At 40.1% G+C, this 19,922-nt stretch overlaps 1 protein-coding gene across 3 annotated transcripts; it reads right to left on the minus strand.

The window, feature by feature from the left end:
• Nucleotides 1-96: 96 nt before the first annotated feature.
• On the minus strand, nucleotides 97-18,404 carry porb (P450 (cytochrome) oxidoreductase b). 3 transcript variants are annotated; one of them, XM_076735363.1, is made up of 16 exons: nucleotides 18,357-18,404; nucleotides 14,352-14,527; nucleotides 8,914-8,962; nucleotides 7,828-7,956; nucleotides 7,138-7,290; nucleotides 5,425-5,549; nucleotides 5,096-5,185; nucleotides 4,814-4,912; nucleotides 4,366-4,482; nucleotides 4,091-4,209; nucleotides 3,515-3,696; nucleotides 3,246-3,395; nucleotides 2,821-3,088; nucleotides 2,482-2,627; nucleotides 2,043-2,128; nucleotides 97-1,628 (listed from the first exon to the last, which is right to left on the minus strand). In XM_076735363.1, exons 2-16 carry the CDS (start codon nucleotides 14,516-14,518, stop codon nucleotides 1,484-1,486), a joined length of 2,025 nt encoding a protein of 674 aa, XP_076591478.1. In that variant the 5' UTR covers nucleotides 14,519-14,527; nucleotides 18,357-18,404; the 3' UTR covers nucleotides 97-1,483. The 3 variants fall into 3 exon arrangements, with proteins under 3 accessions (XP_076591478.1, XP_076591480.1, XP_076591479.1); XM_076735365.1 differs by lacking the exon at nucleotides 18,357-18,404 and adding an exon at nucleotides 18,109-18,131; XM_076735364.1 differs by lacking the exon at nucleotides 18,357-18,404 and adding an exon at nucleotides 17,449-17,497.
• Nucleotides 18,405-19,922: the final 1,518 nt, after the last annotated feature.

Genomic DNA, 19,922 nt, shown 5'->3' on the forward strand with positions numbered 1-19,922 from the left:
GTCCAAGTTGTTGAATATGTTCTGTTCATATTCAACTACAGCCATGCCTGAAATCTCCTAAAACCTTATTTAATCCCAAAAAGTAATTAACATGACGGATTATTCCAATTTTATTCATTTAAAAAAATGCATGCCTTGATAAAACCAAATAATTACATCGTAAAATGGAATGACAAAAAAGTGACAGTACTGGGTAAAGTGACTTTCTATCAAAATATAAGCATGGAAGAAAACAAATATTAGACAGTGAAGTGTCAGAGTTTTAATTCTAACTTAATTATTAAGGCAGTGTTAAGAAGGCACAGGCTGCATTTCAACTGCTTGGCTGACCACCTCAAACTCCCCATATCCACACAAAACTACTGCAGTGACAGACACTGGGGGGGGGGTCCAACCATGTCGTGGTGCACATGACTGGACGAAATAATAGAAAATTACAGATAACCAAGGAGAGGTCGTATGTTCAAGTTACTGCCACATGACAAACACATTTCATAATCCTGTCAGATGCATATAAAATACACAACCACCATCTGGGAGGGCAGATCTGGTTTCAAGGCCAGAATATCAAGTGTTTTAACATTTTACCAATATAGGATACCTACATGTTCATTCTCATGTTCAAAAACAGGCTTTTACAGGGAATATAAATGCACAAAACCTCATGTTTTTGTCTAGAAATTGTCTTACCTTTTGCATCACTTTTTGTGCCTCTCAAAAAGTCACCATTACTGATTAAAATGAACAGAAACTTTTGCATAAGAGGCAGAATCCCTCATTAAAACACAAAGGTAAACATAATTGTACCTATGATGGCGGTTTGCCTCACCAAACATTAACCTCTTCATGTCTAAAACTACTCTGAGTGTTCACACTTCAACAGGAACACACAGCGCTCCTTAGGTTCACTTCACGTATGATGCACAGTTACCTGCTGCGGTGTGACTACAAACCGTTTATCAATTAGATCAAAGTTACGAACATCCCAAGATGGAAAAAGTGAATGAGCAAATTCTGAATCCAAATCTTCATATTCACAGTGGAAATATAATTCTGTACATTCAGAGGTTGGGCGCAGCGAGTCCCCGTCCCACAAAACAGATGGCTTTTCAACTCTGAGCTGTCATCAGCTGATAAATCTGCACAGCCGCACCGACTGACTCATTGATATAATCCAATCACAATTAAATCTGAAATGAAGACGGCTGTGCTGCTTTTTCAAAGTGAGCACCGTATTCAGTTGATGATTTTCAAGCCAGAGTTGCAGTCAAACACCCAATTACACAAATTCATTCATTTATATCAAACCTGCTGAGGTAGGGTTTGCCTCATGATGCTCTGCTACCTGTAGTGCTCATGAACAGGGGTGATGAGCAAGTGTTTCATGTTTTTATATTCAGTCCTGATAAAACAAGACACACAGTAAAAAGAGAACATTTAAAACCACAACTTGAGTAGTGAGGCTGAGGCCGAGTGAGGCTCTTTAACTCCACACATCTTGCGAGTAGCGTCCCTTGGTCATCAGTTTCTTGATGTAATCTGTGGCCTGGCTGCGCGTCATGGCTCCCAGCTCTTCTGCGATCTCATAGAAGGTCGTCTGCACGTCTTTAGCCATGTTCCTGGCATCCCTAAAATCAGGAAAGAGATCACTTTGGACATGTGGTCGCCTTTGTTTTAGTGCTGTTTTTTTAAATATTGTTTATTAAATATGGCTCATTAATAAAAAAAAAAAAAGAACAAAAACTGATCTTCAGCCAGCAACAACATTCACCTCAAACTCTGCTTTTGACTTCTCAATCATGAGGAATTTACAGAGAGAATATTGACTTCCAAAAGGGTTATTTCATTAATTTTGTTTTCCTTGTGTGTAAATTCCTGTTTCTATAATAACAAACGGTCAATTTTGATATGAGTTACAATCTCCAATACTCAACAACTCACTCCAGAATTCTTTCACAACATAAATAAGTGAAGAAAGGCTCAATCTTTTTGAATAAATGATATTTAATTGGAATTTTTCACTGGGCAAAAGGGTGACTTACCCACAGACGTAGATATGAGCGTTGTCTGAGTGAATCAGCTTCCATAGGTTCTCCTTATTGTTCTTCAGGAGATGCTGCACGTACACCTTTATTTTGAAAATGGAAAGCGAAAACATTGTTCGTGTGTGCGTCTTTAGCTGTATGTTTAAAGGCACACAGCGCTACTTTACCCAAACATCAATTATCTGAATACCATTCTTGTTGCTATGTAAGACTTAATCTGTTGATGACCAGGAAACAACTGCACAAATTGAGATACACCTCTACTATAAAATCCTGGAACGTTTTTTTCTGAACTAAACAATGACTAACAAGGACACTGAAACCTACAAATTCCCCTAATCCAACCAGGTACGCTCAATAAGCTGAAGTATGTTTGAGTCCCAGCAGCTTCTAGCTCCACCTCTGAGGGACCAGCAGTGAGGAACAACAGCCGTACCTTGTGCTCCTGGTCTCTGGAGAAGGCGACATTAAGCTGCGTTAGAACATTGTTCTTCTCTGCCTCCTCCAGCTCCTCCTGGTAGATGTAATCCTCATTCTTATGTCTGCAGCCGAAATACATCACCGTCTCTCCGACCTCCTTTCCTATATAAGGAGACGAAACAAAACAAAGAACTGGTTATTTTGTACCTGCTGATTATTCCATTCAGCCTCTTCCACTGAGGCTTTTGAGAATATAACTGATCAAGTAATTGTCAGAAACAACTGCACACACAAAGATTAGATAAACACACACACACACACACACACACACACGACCCACAGCGTCTATAAGTACCTTGCTCTTTGAGCCAGGCCCTCTCTTGGACGAAGCCCATGAAGGGGGCGATTCCTGTCCCAGGGCCGATCATGATCACTGGGTTGGTGGCTTTGAAGGGCAGGCGGAACTGAGACTTGCGGATGTACATGGGAACGGTGGACTTGTGGCCGTTGTCGCTGACCACTTTGTTCATCAGCCAGTTGGTGGCGACTCCCTTGTTGGTGCGGCCAGTCTTGGTTTTGTACTCCACCACTACAGCACAAATGTGCACGCTGTTGGGGTGAACCTACAGAACACGGGAGTTACCAACAGATCTCTACTTTAATTCTCACAGCTGACTGTATTTGTGTCTTTGTGGCAGCATTTCTACAAATGAAGTCTTTCACAAAAGGAAAAAAGGATATGACTCTTGTCTATCTTGGGCGATTTAAACAGGGCATTACCTTTGAGGAGGAGGCGATGGAATAGTAGCGAGCCTGGAGACGAGGCAGCAGCTCGCACAGGTGGTCAATGGGAGGCTTCAAAGAAGGCATGTCCTCCAGGATGGCCAGGATGTTTCTACTGGCATCCAACACCCAACTCTGGTAGAGTGCCTATGGAGAGGCAGCAACAGAAAGACAATAACATGAAGTATTCGAGGTAGAAGGTGGTTGAAAAAACACAAGTATCTGTATGCAGTGTAACGGTCTCCATGCATGAACCTGGCACTGACCTTGCCCTCAGGTGAGGAGGAGGCCATCTTGCGCATATTCTCCTGGTGTTTGGGGTCAGAGGCGTACTGTGCCAGCTCGTAGAGGACGTTTGTGCGAGGAGGGTGTGTGATGTCCAGGTAGTGAGTGAGGGCCGTGCGGTAGGTGGTGGGGCAGGGGAAAGGGTGCTTCTTGTTAGACTCCTCTGAAAATACATAAAGCAGATTCAGTATTGGTATCTAGAAGGAAAAGAAAATGTGTATCAAGGGCAAAACATTAAATGTCATTTTCCTGACACTTTGACCTTCAGATCATTTATTTCTGTTCAACACTGCGGACCGTGCACAAAGTCCATCATTATGAAGCATTTCCTGTAATTTTTTATAATGTCAAACACTCAACAAGGACTGCCTTAATGATCACTTACGCAACCACAAATTACAGCTGAAATATTCCTGCAATAACACCTAATTGCTGTAATAAAACAATATCCCATCCATATGCATTGAGTGAGCTGATACTGCGAGCAGAGATATGAGGGGAAGGTTTCGTGAGAAGGTTTGGTCAAGTCAAGGTGCTTCACGCTTTCAGTGCCGCACCGTCAAGGTTGTTGAGAGAGATAACCACATCAAGGTCCACTTCAAGGATTTGTCCCAGCTTGTTCACCAAAGTGGAGTCATTTGTGGGGAAAACAGCAACGTGGTCACCTGACTCATATCTGAAAGCACACAATGTGGTAAATTGAGACTTTGACCTGTATTCATAAAACCTTAAAATTGAACAATAATCAGAGTTTTTCATCCAGTTGTACGGCATTGGGTTTATGAAAAAAAGAATATATAACAATACAATGGACGTATCCATCCAGTCTCACCTGATCTTGGAGCCCGTTATGTCTAACTCCAGGTGCATGAGATGTCTATCACCAGCTTTGTTGAGTTTGCGGTTGACAGTGACCGGGGCCAGGAAGGGGTTTTTCGAATCAAAGGGCCTAAAAAGAGATAAAAGAGCAACAGAAATGTGAAAATACAATCACAAAAGGCTGAGCGCAGTCACAGAAGAGACATGAAATCTCAACTGAATAAAAAAAATTACTGCAATCCATTAATCCATTAAATAAATGACTTATTATAATTTGATTAAAACAGGCTGCAGAAGTGTGTTTCTCATGTCCACTAGGGGGCAGAAAGCTTGATTTTTAGAAAGTGATCTTCAGTAAACTTCACAGTGGGTTGTAATTGTGGGTGAAATGTGAGCAGACAGCACTTTGATGAAGAATGAGTTCTGGTGATGAAGAACAGCGTCTCTGCTACAGTACTTACGGCTTTTGGACCTCAAAACTCTTCAGGCGGCCGATCTCTCCTGTGTACACTTTGTTCATGTTGATGTCTGTGTGCTCTTTCAGCTCGTACTGTCGTATGCTGCAGGGGAAAACAGTTTGAAGTTAGCCCCTTCAGACGCTCCAAACAGACACAGTGACGACAGTGAAGATCTTAGTGCTGGTAAAGAAAAGCTTCAGAGTAAAGGTAAGACAAATTAAGAACGGTGGCAGTATGGTGAAAACTGAAAAGCAGTAAAAGCTTGAAATGATGATGTGAATGAACCTTGATTCATCTCCTAAGGCTTCCACTCCAAAGTGCTCACAGACGGCCGGCCAGAACTGCTCTCTCCATGAAACGAAGTCCTCTTCCAGACTGAAAGACAATTGTATTACAATCAATAATACATGTTTGATGCAGCAAATATAATGACGATTGTTATTATTCATTATATAGATATTCTTGATATTAGCCCCTTTATGATTTTGGGGTAAACACTGGGTTGCATTACAGTGAGGGCTCACGTTTTTCATGGTGCACTGAACACCTCTACACCAAGAGAAACGTTTACTTGTCATTTCTTTTTTGGTGCAGAGAATTTGCAGGTCACTTACTTGCCATCATCGTCCCCTAAACCGAGGTCAAAGATGCGCTTGGCCCCAAGTTCTTCCAGCCTTTTATCAACATATTTTCCCATTGCATTGTAGTGTTCATATGTCTTGTTGCCCAAAGCGAATACCTGGAGACAGAACAGGACAAAGTGAGACACCGTCAGCATGTGGCCTTGGCCAAATCTGGATCCAAACAGACAGAAAATAAAAGTACATGATGAACTTGTGGTTTACAGTTATCAATATTTAGACAGAAATTGTCTTATGAAGTTAAGAGGGGAGCCACGATCCTTTGATCTGGATGCGATATCATCAATGCAGACTGAAAACATTGACATTGAAAACAACCCCCCCCATCCTCAGCTGTGTTTCCAACATGAGATCAGGTGGATGTGTTTTGCTAATGGCTAAGAGCACCTGTCAATAAAAGTGAGTATTCCAACAATAGATTATTTCATACATGCTAAAATTGCTGTATTGTATTCAAATTCTGAGTTTGTTGTTCGTAAAGCAAGCTAAGAGTTACAGGTATAGGTTACAACTTCTGGTAGGGCTGTGCTGCAGGCGGACCCAAGCCAAAGTTCATCTCAGCCACAAACACACAATCTCACAGCAGGTATTAACTGGGAGTCAGAAAAAACATCACTTCACTGTTTGCCTTGTGTGAAGGGAGATAGCGATCAACCAGGCAGCCAGAGAGCGCGTGATGATGTCTGTATGTCTGTCTTTTAACCGTCTCCCCCTTTCTCTCAAGATCTGTTACCGACTGCTCAGATTTGTGACTCTCAAGACAGCTGTTCCACTCAGCTATCCTGGTCACCACGCAACTCGTGTTAAAAGGGCATATACTATCCTCTCATATCAATCACAAGCCCTTGAATTGAACCTAAATTATTCCATGGAAGACTGTCAGCAATATCAACAAATATCTTATCGTCGTCCAAAGAATCAATGTAATATGGTATTATGATAAAACTCGCGATTTATACCCCTAAAAGTTAATAATTTAACAATGCAGATGTTTGCTTTTGGTTCAAGGGTGAACACAGTATCAAGTCAAAAACAAAATGAGAACAACATGCCAAACTTAATGTCTCACAAGAGATCCAAAAAAATCTCTCAGTGGCTGTAACGCATGCAGTCACTCTAATACAGACTAGATAAAATACAAGAGGAAGGGCGTGACTGTGCCCAAGAATTTAACTAGATTTCCCACAATCAATTTCTTCACTCAAATGAGGCCAGAGGCCCCGCACCCCAACAATGACACACACACACACACACTCACACACGACACACAAAGCCCTTTCTTTCACGATGCACACAAAGGCCGACGCAGCTCGTGTTAGTGAAGCCTGTGTGCTGTGTGTCAGCGGGATAGACACGCAAACTGACATAGCGTGACTCCTAAAATGAACAGGTAGTGAAGCAGTGACAGTGAACAAAATGTGAATTTATATGTGAGTAATTCAAATCCAGCCTTTGCATCCCATTAGTCAGAGCTGGCTGTTCAAATTTCCATGCAACAACAGAAGCTATATAAAAAATGTGCACATTGAAAAACACAAGTCTCTCATACATATTAAGTTTGGAACCTGAACATGAAACCTGAGCTGCAAAGACGAGCCCGTTAAGTGATCAGTCAATTCATCTGCAACTATTTTCATCAAAAATCTATAAACAGTTCGACTAATTTTTAAGCGAAAATACACTCACAGTGTAGTTTAGTCCCGAGAGGTCTTCATCGTCGTTCTCCTGCAGCCAGTCATAGAAGTCCTGGGCATTATCTGTTGGGTCTCCTTCACCATAGGTGGCCATGCAAAATATGGCGAGGGAGTTTTCAATCTCTGACAGACGTGACAGCTCCCCCTGGAACATGAGCCAGCAGAATCAGACAGTGAGCACTGGAAAACTAATCATTTTCACATATTATTCTGTAATATAAAAAGCACATTATCATTGGTTATATGGTTCATCACTGGTTCTCAGTGTTGCAACACATTCTCGGAGAAAGCCTGACGTCATAACATTGTGCACTTTGACAGCGGACACATGTTGATATGAGTGTGTGTTGTCCTTGGGTGTTTACGGACTCACTTGCCCGGACATGTTTCATTTTATCACAGTGAATTTATAATTAGAATAATTATTACACTTGCAGTTATTAGAAACTGTTGCTTGGCTCATGTTTTACATTTTCATCAAAATCACTGAAGTCTCATGTCTGGACATCGCAGCAGAATCAGATTATCCACAGTCTTAAGCACTTCAGTGACACGTAGTTCATAATCTGTTCACAAATCATTGCGACAATAACCGACAGCTATCGTGAGTAATATCCAAAAGAACGAGCTCTTGTTAGTTTCGCTTCTGTGGTTTGGATGTTTTTCCACTGATGCAAATTACCATGTCATACTCCTCTGGATCGGCAGCCATTCCTTTCATGCCGTACCGCTGCGCGTCTTTGGACAGTCTGTTGGCAAACTCCTCTCCTGTGCCTGTCTGGGAGCCGTAGAACACGATGATGTTCTTGCCCTGGTTACAAACAGATAGAAAAACACAAGGTTTACATGGTGCAAGAAGAGGCTTTATCCCTCAACTGCAATAACAAGCTCATTCATCTCTGGCTGCTTTATGACACAGACCATGTGCGAGTACAACAGATGCAGTAGATCTTTTGTAATTTAATTAAAATATGTGGCGAAAGCACGCTGAAATGCTGCATTGCCAGCTAGAGCACTGCTGCATGTGACACAGAGGTATGAACACAACCCAAAACTGCACAATGTTCGATGACTTCAACTCACTTCAAAGCAAACACACATGAGAACATGCAGCTTATATTTTCATAAACAAGAAGCTCAATCTGCACATGGATTTTGTCCTTGCCTACAAAGTTGCCAATGATAATTCACAACACAGAAAAACAGAGACAAAATCGAATAGCACTGTGGGCCAACGTTCTCTTCTGCCACCATCATGGTATCCAAACTATTTGCTCCAAAACCACATGATTCAAAACCGAAGTCCTCTCTCAAGGCTGGCTTAAAAACAGAGGACCATCAAAGTCAAAACTACAGCTACACAGAGTCACATCAGCAGGGAGACCGTTATGGTCGTATCATCATAGCAAAATGAGTGTTGGCTTTCAACTACAGGCTGTAGGCTGTAGGCTGAAAAACCAACAAAACAAAACAAATACACTTTTCAGCTGAAGTGTTCCACTTATTTGCTGAGGAGAAAAACAATCAACATGTTGTGAAAGGCCACAACAGAAACACTGTTTAACACTGTATATCTGCAAGTCCAAATGATTCACAGAAAACCCTGAGTCATGTTTTGGAACCACAGATGTGCTCGTGGAGAATGAATTCATGTTGGCTAAAGGAAACGGCAGACACAGAACACGATTTGAGCTCATGTTATGGGAAAGGTTACGTGACTGAAAAAAAAAAAAAAAGAGAAATGCTTGTTAACAGTAACATTACTCACCGTTTTCTTCATTTTCTCGATGAAACTTGTCTCTCTTGTGGTGGGTGCTCTGTGATAAAAACAGATTTGACTTGTTATTAAGTAAGTTAACAAGTCGAGTTGTCCTTTACCATGACATTAACTATCTAGCACTTAGCAATGACCACGTTCATCCCTTACAAATGGAAATGTACTTTCATGTAATGCATCAGCTGTAATGAGAGGTGGAACTACTCCTCATCAATTAAAGGCCAAATAATCAAATTCAAGGTTTAACCTGATACCTTAAAGAAGAAGTACACTGTAGCCCTGCGAGCTCAGAGGGTTCAAAGGGATCAATAAAATGTATTTACTCTACAACTTTAGTTTTATTTAGAGCCAACCGATAAGACGGGAGTCGGTAATACTATGACAGTTGAGGTAAACACGGTTCAAAAGAGACACTTAAACATCTTCTGGGTAAAGAAAGTAGTAGAACTGGTTAATAAGTCAACATTATCATCTACCTCGCAAACATGTGATCATACTGATCAGATTTGTAAATTGCGCTGATGACTAAGCAAACCGAGAAAATGAGTGTTTGAAGTTTTTTGTTTAATGACAATTAATATATTTCATATTAATATTTAACAAATAAATAGGTGGATAGAAATGTACTGAGTTCTTATTTATTATTAAAATGACAAATAATCATGCACCAGCAACTTGGGTTAAAAGAAATGTGTGTAAGCCCTTTAAATTGATCAGGAATTAAAATTCGAGTGCAACTGCATTAAATCACAACAAAATGAAAACATCAAATCACAATGAAGTCACAAACGACTGCAAACAAACCTGATAAATTCACATTCACAATTTCAATGATTTATTTGAGTCAGTATCACATCAATATGCGATATCAGTATCAGACCATTGCATCCCTACATCAGTATGGATTATTTTATGTGGATGATTCATTCGCCTCATTGCGATATACAGCACAAAAGCCACAACAGCCTTACTGCTCAGACCAAGCATGACGTGAACACATTTTCAAATAATCAGCATCTAAATAAATGTGCAGCACGTGGACAACGTGAGCAAACTGTCTATTCTTTGTTATTTCTACAACAACAGGGAGTAGCAGAGCTGTGACTCAGCAGCCACACAGGCATTAGTCATAGTAACCATATGTGCAAGCACGTACTAAGCATCCGCATACAGTTTGCAATTTGTGATATTAAAGAGGGTACACCTCACGGTAATTCAATATCTTTATCCAGATTTGTCCAGGAAGTAATTAAAGGATGGGAACAGATCAAAACAACACATGTGAATGCAGTGTTTGGAGGAAAAAAAAAAAGGGAAACAGGAAGCAAAATCTATTATCGAGCCAAATAAAAGGCAACGCCGCTTCATTCAGCATCAAAGGTCTGAGTGGACAGCTGCAATTCCGTCTGCACTGAGAAAAATAAAAAGCCTACATGTAAGAACAAGCAGAAATGGTGAATATATTTTCAGATTTCACATATCCAAAAGCACAAGGCTATAATACAGCCATGAAAGCTAAGAGAAATAGAGGTGATATATGAATTTGCTACATTTAATCTGGGCTATATTAAGTATGAAGGAATTACACACAAAGAGCATCTGATTTCTTTTCTGTTCTTCTTCTCATCCACAGAGCAGCCGTGTGCAGAGTGCAGGCATGTGGGCCTGATGCCCAACATGCCATAAAAATGGGCCCCCTTGATTAATAAGGACTGCACACAAACACACAGAGCGAAGTGTAAACTCTCGATTAAAATTTGAAACAAGCTCGGTCAGACATTTTAATCCATTCCTTGGTCATTTCACTTGGGTTAGATTGTAGTTTTATTCTTTAATCTCAGTAAAGTACAAAGACTTAATGGAATGAAGATACAGGAAAAAACACAACTTATGGACAAAAATCATAGTTGACAAATGGCCCCACTTCATTTAGAGAAGACAAAGCTGTGTTTGCAAATCATACATTTTCAACAGGAATTTAAGTACTGCTGATCTGAGTGTGAACGAGCGCATGGACGCTGGCGTTCGGTCATCGGTGAACAATTTACATTTTAGCCCGAATAGCTCAGAGCTCATCAGCATTTATATATACTGTCAAATTTCATTTCCATCTATTCAACTCTTCCAGGACCTAAACATTTCCAAACATGCATACTGAGTCAGTTCAGTCTTGCTCTGCAGCACAAGGCTCATTCACCAGCGGAGGTGATCTTATGATGCTACAATCAATGACATGTTTTAGATTTACTCTTTAAAGGTACACAATGAAATGGAAATCAAACTCACGCAATGCTTATTTACTGACTAAAATGAAACAATCCTGGACATGTGCGACACAATGATGGCTGACACTGTAACTCACTGAACAGCGTTTGAGGAGCTTGTGGAAAAAGGGGGAAAAACAGAAGACCCAATAATTAAATTGGATTTGTAGTCAAACAGATTTTACGACCATCTGTTACATAACCTCCTGGGAACATTGAATGGTTTTTGAAACCACTATCTTGCCAGTCTGTGCTCGAGACAAGCAAATGGCACTGTGCGTAACGTTTACTTTGGAAACGAGCCGCCACTTCATTTACAAATCACTTTTACAAGGTGTCAAAGAAACACTTACACACCTAAGTGTGAGCTGAGCTAAGAAATCAAACAGCAGGATTAAACGATAGCTGTGAAAAATGTTTATGACCATATAAAGCAAGAATCATTAAAAAAAAAAAAAAAATCTCTTATTGTGTCTTAGAGGGCACAGTAAATCAAACACTTTTACTGACCTTTCAGCAGCATCTCTCCTGTCCTCTGGCAGGGAGAAGACACAGCCCATGGCATGCAGCCCTGTAGCTCGCCACTGCCACTACCACCACTGGCTAGGCCACACCGGGAGCCGCCACGCTCAAAATCAAAAGCAGGACGTCAACACTCCACAGCCACAGGATGGAAAAATAAACCAGCCCAGAAAGGCAGCCGGACACTCGCAGGTTTGGAAGAGCTGCCTGGCTTCACCATAGAGGCTTCAAACACGATGTGAACTCTGTCTCTTCCTGTGCTGCTCTCTGAGACCAGCAGCGTCTGTTCTCCACACACACACAGCCTACAAGCCCTGTCAGTGTCTGGCAACCGCTGAGGACACAATGGTGGGAAACTGACTTTCCCATAAAATGTAGCCGAGCTGCAGACCCACACTTTTGACTCACACAAACACACACTGAAACACTCTTGAGCTGAAAATGCCTTCCTCCTTGTCCCCGCCCCTTTTCCTCTCTGGTCTGAAAGGTGTTGGGAATGAAAAAGTCTACAAGAGCCATTCTAAGAATTTGGCTGGTTATCAGAGCAACTCCACGGTGGACCATTTAAGAGAGCGAGAGGTGGGGGGGGGGGGGCTGTGAATGGTAGTTTTTTCTCAAGTATCTCCCGCCCCCATCTCACTGGAGGAGAGAAAGGGGAATGTCATTGCTATGGTAACCTCATTTATCATAAAAGGATTGCATTTGTGACATGGCGCTACTCCAATGGCAGAGCAGCTCAGCTCAGCCCACACACACACACACACACACACACACACACACACACACATGCATACACATATACACACACACATAAAGAAAAACAAGGGAGTAGGGAAAAGAATGAAAAAAAAAAGTAACTCAGGGCAAAGAAAGGGTTGCTTGTCTTTTGCCTCAACTTTCCACCTTTGGAGAGGACTCACAAAAGCAGCTTGGCTAGCCCTCCTCATTTGCTCTCCAGGGAACTTTCAAAATGGGTTCAGAGCCAAAAACAAAAGCACAGGAAAGACATGGAAGACTACGCCCCCTTCATAACAGTTAGGTAATCACTGCTCCCTTTAAGGGGAGGGGAGACCAGCTTGGCGCTTGTGTTGCTCTATGCTCCCCTTCCTGTATTCCCGCCCTGCACTGATACATGCTCTTCCCGAGGCAACACATGCTCTAGGGGGGTCTTTCCAAGTCCTGCTTTTGCACAAATGGCCTGGATCTCCCCCACTCGGCCTCCAACACTGTCTCCATTCACACAACCACACAGCGAGTGTGGCTGCTGCTGGCCCGTGGCTTTTACTCTGGTGACCAAAGAAATTGTGTTGTGGTTGGGGAGGGAATAAAAGTGTGGCCAATGGAAGGAGAGTCCACTGAAACCAAGCCAAGCCTCCATAACTCCACTGATAAGTGATGAGGGGAGGGAGCGGAGAGGGAGAGGCACACATGCACTGAGAGACAGGCAGGCCGGAGAGTGAGATCAGACAAGTTTCTGAGGGAACGACACTGTGTAAAAGAGCACTGAAGGCAAAGAGAAAACAAAGGTCACTACTGGTGGAACATTTACAAGCCTGAAGCTATGCACTGTCACACACTTTCTTCAAGGCTCATACGGTGACTACTCCAACCGCTTATATGTAATAAAGCATTTGCAGGTAACTAGAGATACACTATACTATAAGCAAAGTCCAATTACAAAAACACAACAATTAAAAAAGTAATATCTTACTATGCCAAGATACTCCGCTCAGTAATCAATGAAAATATTAATTTCAACTGCAGAAAAACATGTCTTTTGGAATTCCATATCATAACACAGCATTTAACAGTTTTTACATGAACTACAGTGTGTGTGACAATTTTTGGGCAACAAATCTTGTGTGGATCAAAGTAAATATTGCGTCTCTTTGGGAGGTTTGTTCAACAGAAAGTACTGGTGTCAAAACCAGCTCCTAGATGAGTACAAGATAGCATAGAGGCAACAAGATAAACTTGATTCCTAAAAGTAAAGCTTCTTTAAATATGAGTCAACACATGACTTTACAGTGTGGCTGACGGGCTAACACTTCACAAGTAATGGAGGAGCTAATTTTCATTTGATAATCGTTTCATGAGCCGTCCTAGCAGCATGGTATCGCCGTAAGAAAACGCAAAATTTCTGATGTCCAAAGTCGTAGCCATAAGGCCCTAAACCTGCAGTAAAAACAAGTGTAAAACAGACTTCTTTTATATGGTGAGATAAGAGAACACGCTTTTTTATTTGACCTTTTTTCGTAAAAAGAACCGTGAAACACCTCATCATATATCTGCTAAGAATTAAAGGTAGCATTTGCCTTCATCATATTTTGTTAAAAAAATATTAAGAGTTGGAAGCAGGATATGACCAAATTAAAAAAAGATAAATGCAACATGGATCTCTTGAAGAATCTATGAAATCTACACAATAGCCAGTGTTACATGAAACTTCAATGACTAAAAGTAAAGCACAATCTATGTAAAAGACACAATATATATCCTCCTCCTTACATTTAGGAGCATAAGGATTTCAACCTGTTTCTTTACCTTTCAGCAGCATTAATTTTTTCCTCCTACACCAGTTAATACTCCAAACTCTTTAAAAAATGTGAAATAAAACGCAGTTTTAACGTGACGGATACTCACGGTGTGTCGAGCTTCTTGAACTCGGGGATGGGCTCAGGCTTCTTGCGTGACATGAACCAGTAAATGACGAGGCCGACAACCAGGGAGAAGAGGAGGAGGTCCAGGTTGCTGAAAAGAGGCTCCTCTTCGGCCTCGGTGTGGGTGGTGGTCTCATCCATGTCTGTCATGTTGACGCTCTACATGAGAACAGAACAAACACGACTATTAGACCAGTCTACCATGAAAAAAAAAGAAAAAAGAAAAAAAAAAGGAATCGAAAAAGAAAATTGACAAAGTTCGTAAAGGTTATAACTAAGCTATTATTTTTTCAAAAATATGTTTTCAAAAACATCAAATATTTGCCTCACTTCTCTTTGAGTATTTGGACTGTTGGTTAGACTAAAGCACCAGTTTTTACTCTGGGAATAGATATTTGATATCTTTTTATTATTTTACAGACTGAAGACCATCATTATCTTGCAATGATAATAATTATCTTACATTGACTACATCTACACACGCTACACTTTACCTGTACATGTTCCCTAAATGCCTTCCTTACACAGACTACTGTCTGTTTTTCACAACGTGTCATGAATTGCTTTTTTTTTTATAATTTAAGTTTTTATTTGAGTATGCATGAACAGACAGTATTCTTAATACATAATAATATATCCATAAGCAACCACAGTGGTACAGTTATATTATTGTCCAACAGTTACAACAGTGTCCCAGCAACGTTATGAGCAGAAACAAAAACCATCCCATGACCTTCATCATTAATTCTAGCTATCATTTGTTCATATGATACTATTTCTAACACAGATTTCATCCATTTCTTCAAGTCTGGAGGAGATGTACTCTTCCAAAATCTGAGGATCACTCGAGCAGCCCTGACCACCCCCACATTTATCACTGCAAAGTCATATTTTGACACACTTGGAAGCTGTGTTTGATCCCCCATCAGGCACAGTCTTGGTGATTTAGGTACCGTAGTACCTAACCACTTACCCATGTGTTCTAATATTTTTTTCCCAAAACGGGTAAACAAGTTTACATTCTCAGATGACATGTATAAATGTCCCAGTTTCTACCTGACATTTCCAACATAAATCACTGGCCAGCAAGTCCATCCTGTGGTGCTAAGAAGGAGTAAAATAAAACCTACGTAATAACTTACATCGAATAAATTGCCCTGTGCCTACTTTAGACATGAACTGGTTTAACAAAAAATGCAGGAAGAGCAAGTGTTAATTAAAACCTGCATTTCAAAAGTCTGTCACAGGTCTACAGGCTCGGGGTTAAATTCAAACTGAACAAAACTGGGGATTCATAAAACTGGTTAAAGTGCTGCACATACAATATGACTGTTAACATACATGAGCAGTTGTCCACATGCCATACCATACAATGACGCCATGTGTGCAAGCATTACTGGACAATAGGCTCTACATGCTACAAAACTGTGACCATTTGCTTCCCATAAACAAGGATTTTATTATTATTATTTTTTTTTTTGCATTAAAAAGCATCTCTTACCACACTGAGCACGAAAGCACTTCATGTTCTGACTGCTCAAGTTTCAATTAGGTTCAAAGAATGAAAAGAATGAGATCATCTTACGGCTAATCCAGCAAACTGGCTAGTCCACAACTACAGAACAATCTGTTTGACACGATAATGTGTACGCTCACTCAACAAACCACTGGTTTGCACACTTCTGGACTGCTGACTCACGGACATATCAAATAAATCACTTGAGCTTTTATGTACAGAGGTACCTGCGTGCCAGCCCAGTAGGTACACAAGTCACAGTTCATTTAAGGCTTTTCAGATGAACACTCAACATGGTCAAAAACACTTTGCAGTCAGTCATTTCTCAATAAAAGGTTCCAATGGTGTGTTCACAAATCAGTGTAGTGTGTTTTATGTGTTATATTTTGTACTGGAACATTGTCTATAATTGGACAACAAGATTTAAAAAATTGATTATCTGTCACTTTACAGCAAGCATTTCAAGCTAAATCAGACACTGAACATAAGTTTTTCTCAGAGCTTTTATCATGACTGTAGCTACACAGCAGCTTCATTGTTCTGTTTAATTGGTCTATGAAAACTGTACTAGTTAGTTTTATAATGGCATCCAAATGTATGGAATGATCAATTCTGGATTTTAAAGGCTGATATTGACATTTAAGAGGCATAAAAGTCTGTTCACAAACAAACTATGCTTACAAAGTGTTTATTTGAAAGATGTGATATGTATTGAGGGGAACATTTTATAGTTTTAAAAGTAACTTAGTCAGCGGTCTCTGATGGACAAACTATGTGAGTGACATTGTTTCTCAATGACTTCTGCCATTTCTGCATAGCCATTTGATTTTTCATTAGCTGACATATCATATAAGTAAGATATATCCACAAAAACCTAATATCAGCCAATTTATCAGTCTTGAAAGTAGTGACCCAAACACACTCAGTTGCCAGTTTATTAGGTAAACCTGACTAAAGGCCTGCAATAAATCCTGCCTTTGAGAGGGGTATTATATTAAATCATTTAAAATGGCTATTTTGCCTTTGTTGGACAGCAAGTAGTAAAGATGGAGACAGGTAAAAAGGGGGGAGCGAGGGGGGCAATGTATGCAACAAGGGTCCCACAGCTGGGATCAAACAAGAAACAGCTGTGGTTACGTGGTCACACACTTTAAGCATTTATGGTGCAGTTGAACTGTATTAAGTTATCCTCAGAGGTATATTATGTTCACCCTATTTATATCAATGAGGGTAGAATATTATTATAATATTAGTTTTAGCAAGATGTACCCAATAAACTGACAACTGAGGTTAAGTCTGATCATCCAGGAGCGAAGGTAATGACCACATACTACATCGTTTACGCAGTACCAGTGTCTCCTGTCTGTTGTAATATTGTATCCATGCCGACGACGTGTCCCAGCATAAAATGAACACACAAAAACCTCCTGTGTCAAGGTCAAAGCGTGTCTTACATGTATGAATACAAATGTACACAGAAGCACAGGCAATTTTTACTGATCATTTTGTTGATTTCACACACAGTGATGTATTCAAAAAGAGACCGTGATCGAGAAGCACTTACCTTAAGTTAAGCTCAAATGTTACTTAATGTTTTAGCGGTGTGGTCAAGGAGAAGTTGTCCAAAGACTACCAGCTATCCCAAATAAGCCACACACTTGACAGACGCACTGTATACCCTGTTCAAGTGTACGTAACTACAGACTATCACATGGTGTATTCAAAATCATGTGAGACTTTGGATAGTTGCCAACAGCGACAAGTAAAAGACACTTTAATAGCTGTTGCACCCGGGGATGTAGCTGATCAATGAATCAGACATGATTGAGGTTCACTGGAGTTCGTCCTAACAATTCACGTCTTCTGCTTAAAGCAAATAACGCTAGTTGTGTAACAGTCGGGATGGTGGAACCAGAGTCCGACAGCGTGTATGGAGTCCCACGTGAAAGTTAATGTAGACACCAGTTTAATTTCCTTCAAATGGGTTATGTCATAGCTGCTGAGCTATTTTCTTTTTACAAAATAATGCCAGCGGTCAAACAAAAAGAGGAAAATACCCAAGACAGCCAGCGGGAGTGGATTTTAGGGCCCCGACTATTCCCTGGACCGTGACAACTCTGGCTGAAAACACTACACTGTCAAAAATACAGGTTTATACAGAGACAAAACAGTGTTGGCTGAAACATGACATGTGCAAAGCTTATTAAATGTAAAATATTTCAACCTGTACACGCCGAGGAAACGACTTGCTCCAAAGACATAGAAGTTAGCCTCAGTTTGCGTAACATTGGAGTAAGCACTTCAGTTAAGCTAACGTTCATGCATCACTGAAAGAGCTAAGCATTTCCTCTCTTTTTCCATTTTCTAGCTCGGTGTTAATCTATTATTGCTGTCGTGTAATTCCCACAGACTGACACGCACTATAACTCGTAAAAAAACAATTTAAAGACGAGAGTTTGCTCTTGCGCTTACCTTCGTCTCCCCTCTTTGTGTTACACTCACACTGTATTCAACGCGGAAGGAAACTTTACGCCAGGTAGGATCAAACCAAATGGACCCTGGCAGCGGGGGAGGACACTTACACTTTCAGCGCCAATTACATCTAATTGTGGGATATTTGATATTTTTTTTTACAAAGCTACATATGTGTGTTTTTGAAATAAACACGTCTGGTCATATCGACTATTAAAATTAACAACGTTTATTCCTAATATCGATGGACACGTGTTTCGACATGGATCGGTCGACAAAGACATTACCTAATGTCATTATGCTCAAGTAACCCGCAGTGATAGATAACTTTCGAAGTGCAGCAGGCTAAGGATCATGGTTATGTAATATCACCAAGAGATCAGACCGTGGATCCCTGACAGAATGAGAGGCAGAGTCATTAAACACGTCCTCCTCAACTTCAAGGGTGTTTACGTTGACAGTACCAAGGGCATATGTTAGATTACCATGTTTAGTTATTCGTCCAGTGGACGAACTATTATTTACTGAAGTAAAAGTACCAATGCCACATAATAAAAATATTCTGTTAGAGGTAAAAGTCATGCATTCAAAATCTTCTTTAAGCAGAAGTTCACAAGGACACCAAAATGTGCTTGATGTATGAAAAGTAAAAGTATTCATTTAGGGGCAGAGTGACCCTGTCAAGAGAGACGGAGAGTTACTCAATTATTATATTATTTGTTATCAAATATTTGCTGTGATATTTCTGTCTTATTATTTGATATTTCTGTCATATTATTCACATTTGTCTTTTTGCTTTTGTTTGTTTTTCTCCAGTATCGTTTGGGATTAATAAGGTACTCTATTTGTCTATCTGTTTTATCCTTTAGGCTTCAATGCACTACATTTCAGAGAGAAATTGATTATTGTGTAGTTTTAACTTTAGCAATTAATCATATTTTATAAGCTTATCACAGGTTTTCTACATAAAATCATGCAAAAGAACTAGTTCATATTGCTTCCACATGAACGTCGTGGAGGAAGAAATACAGTATCTACTTCTCTAATGTGTAGTCAAGTACAAAGTTTAGAGTAACAGAAAATGGAAAAACTCAAGTAAATTACTTTAAGAATTGTACTTAAATACAATACATGAGTGTATGTGTTACATCAGTACGGCCTCAGTTAAGGTCACAGTTTGCATTACTACCTAACCACAGGGAGAAAATATTTATCTAATGTAACATAATAAAATAAAATGAGACGTAGTTTTTTAATCCTCGTGGGGATACCCAACTTTAACTCAACCAGATAAAAGGTGAAAAAAAAAGAAAAATATATCAAAGATATTCAAACACAAGGACAAAAGTAGGAGTACTAAAAAACATCTTCAAGTGTTTCTGTATTATATGATATACTTTATTGGAGGCTGCTTTTAATCATTGTCTTTTCATATAGGAGTAATTTTACTCTTTTTATTGTCATAATTTAACCTTTAATGATGATTGAATATTAAACATTTTCCATGTCCTTGTGTCTGCTGTACATGTATTGTAATAATAGTCAGAGACTTATGATGGCAAACAA

Source organism: Chaetodon auriga, chromosome 7 (genome assembly GCF_051107435.1).
Source record: "Chaetodon auriga isolate fChaAug3 chromosome 7, fChaAug3.hap1, whole genome shotgun sequence".
Classification (NCBI taxonomy): Eukaryota; Metazoa; Chordata; class Actinopteri; order Chaetodontiformes; family Chaetodontidae; genus Chaetodon; species Chaetodon auriga.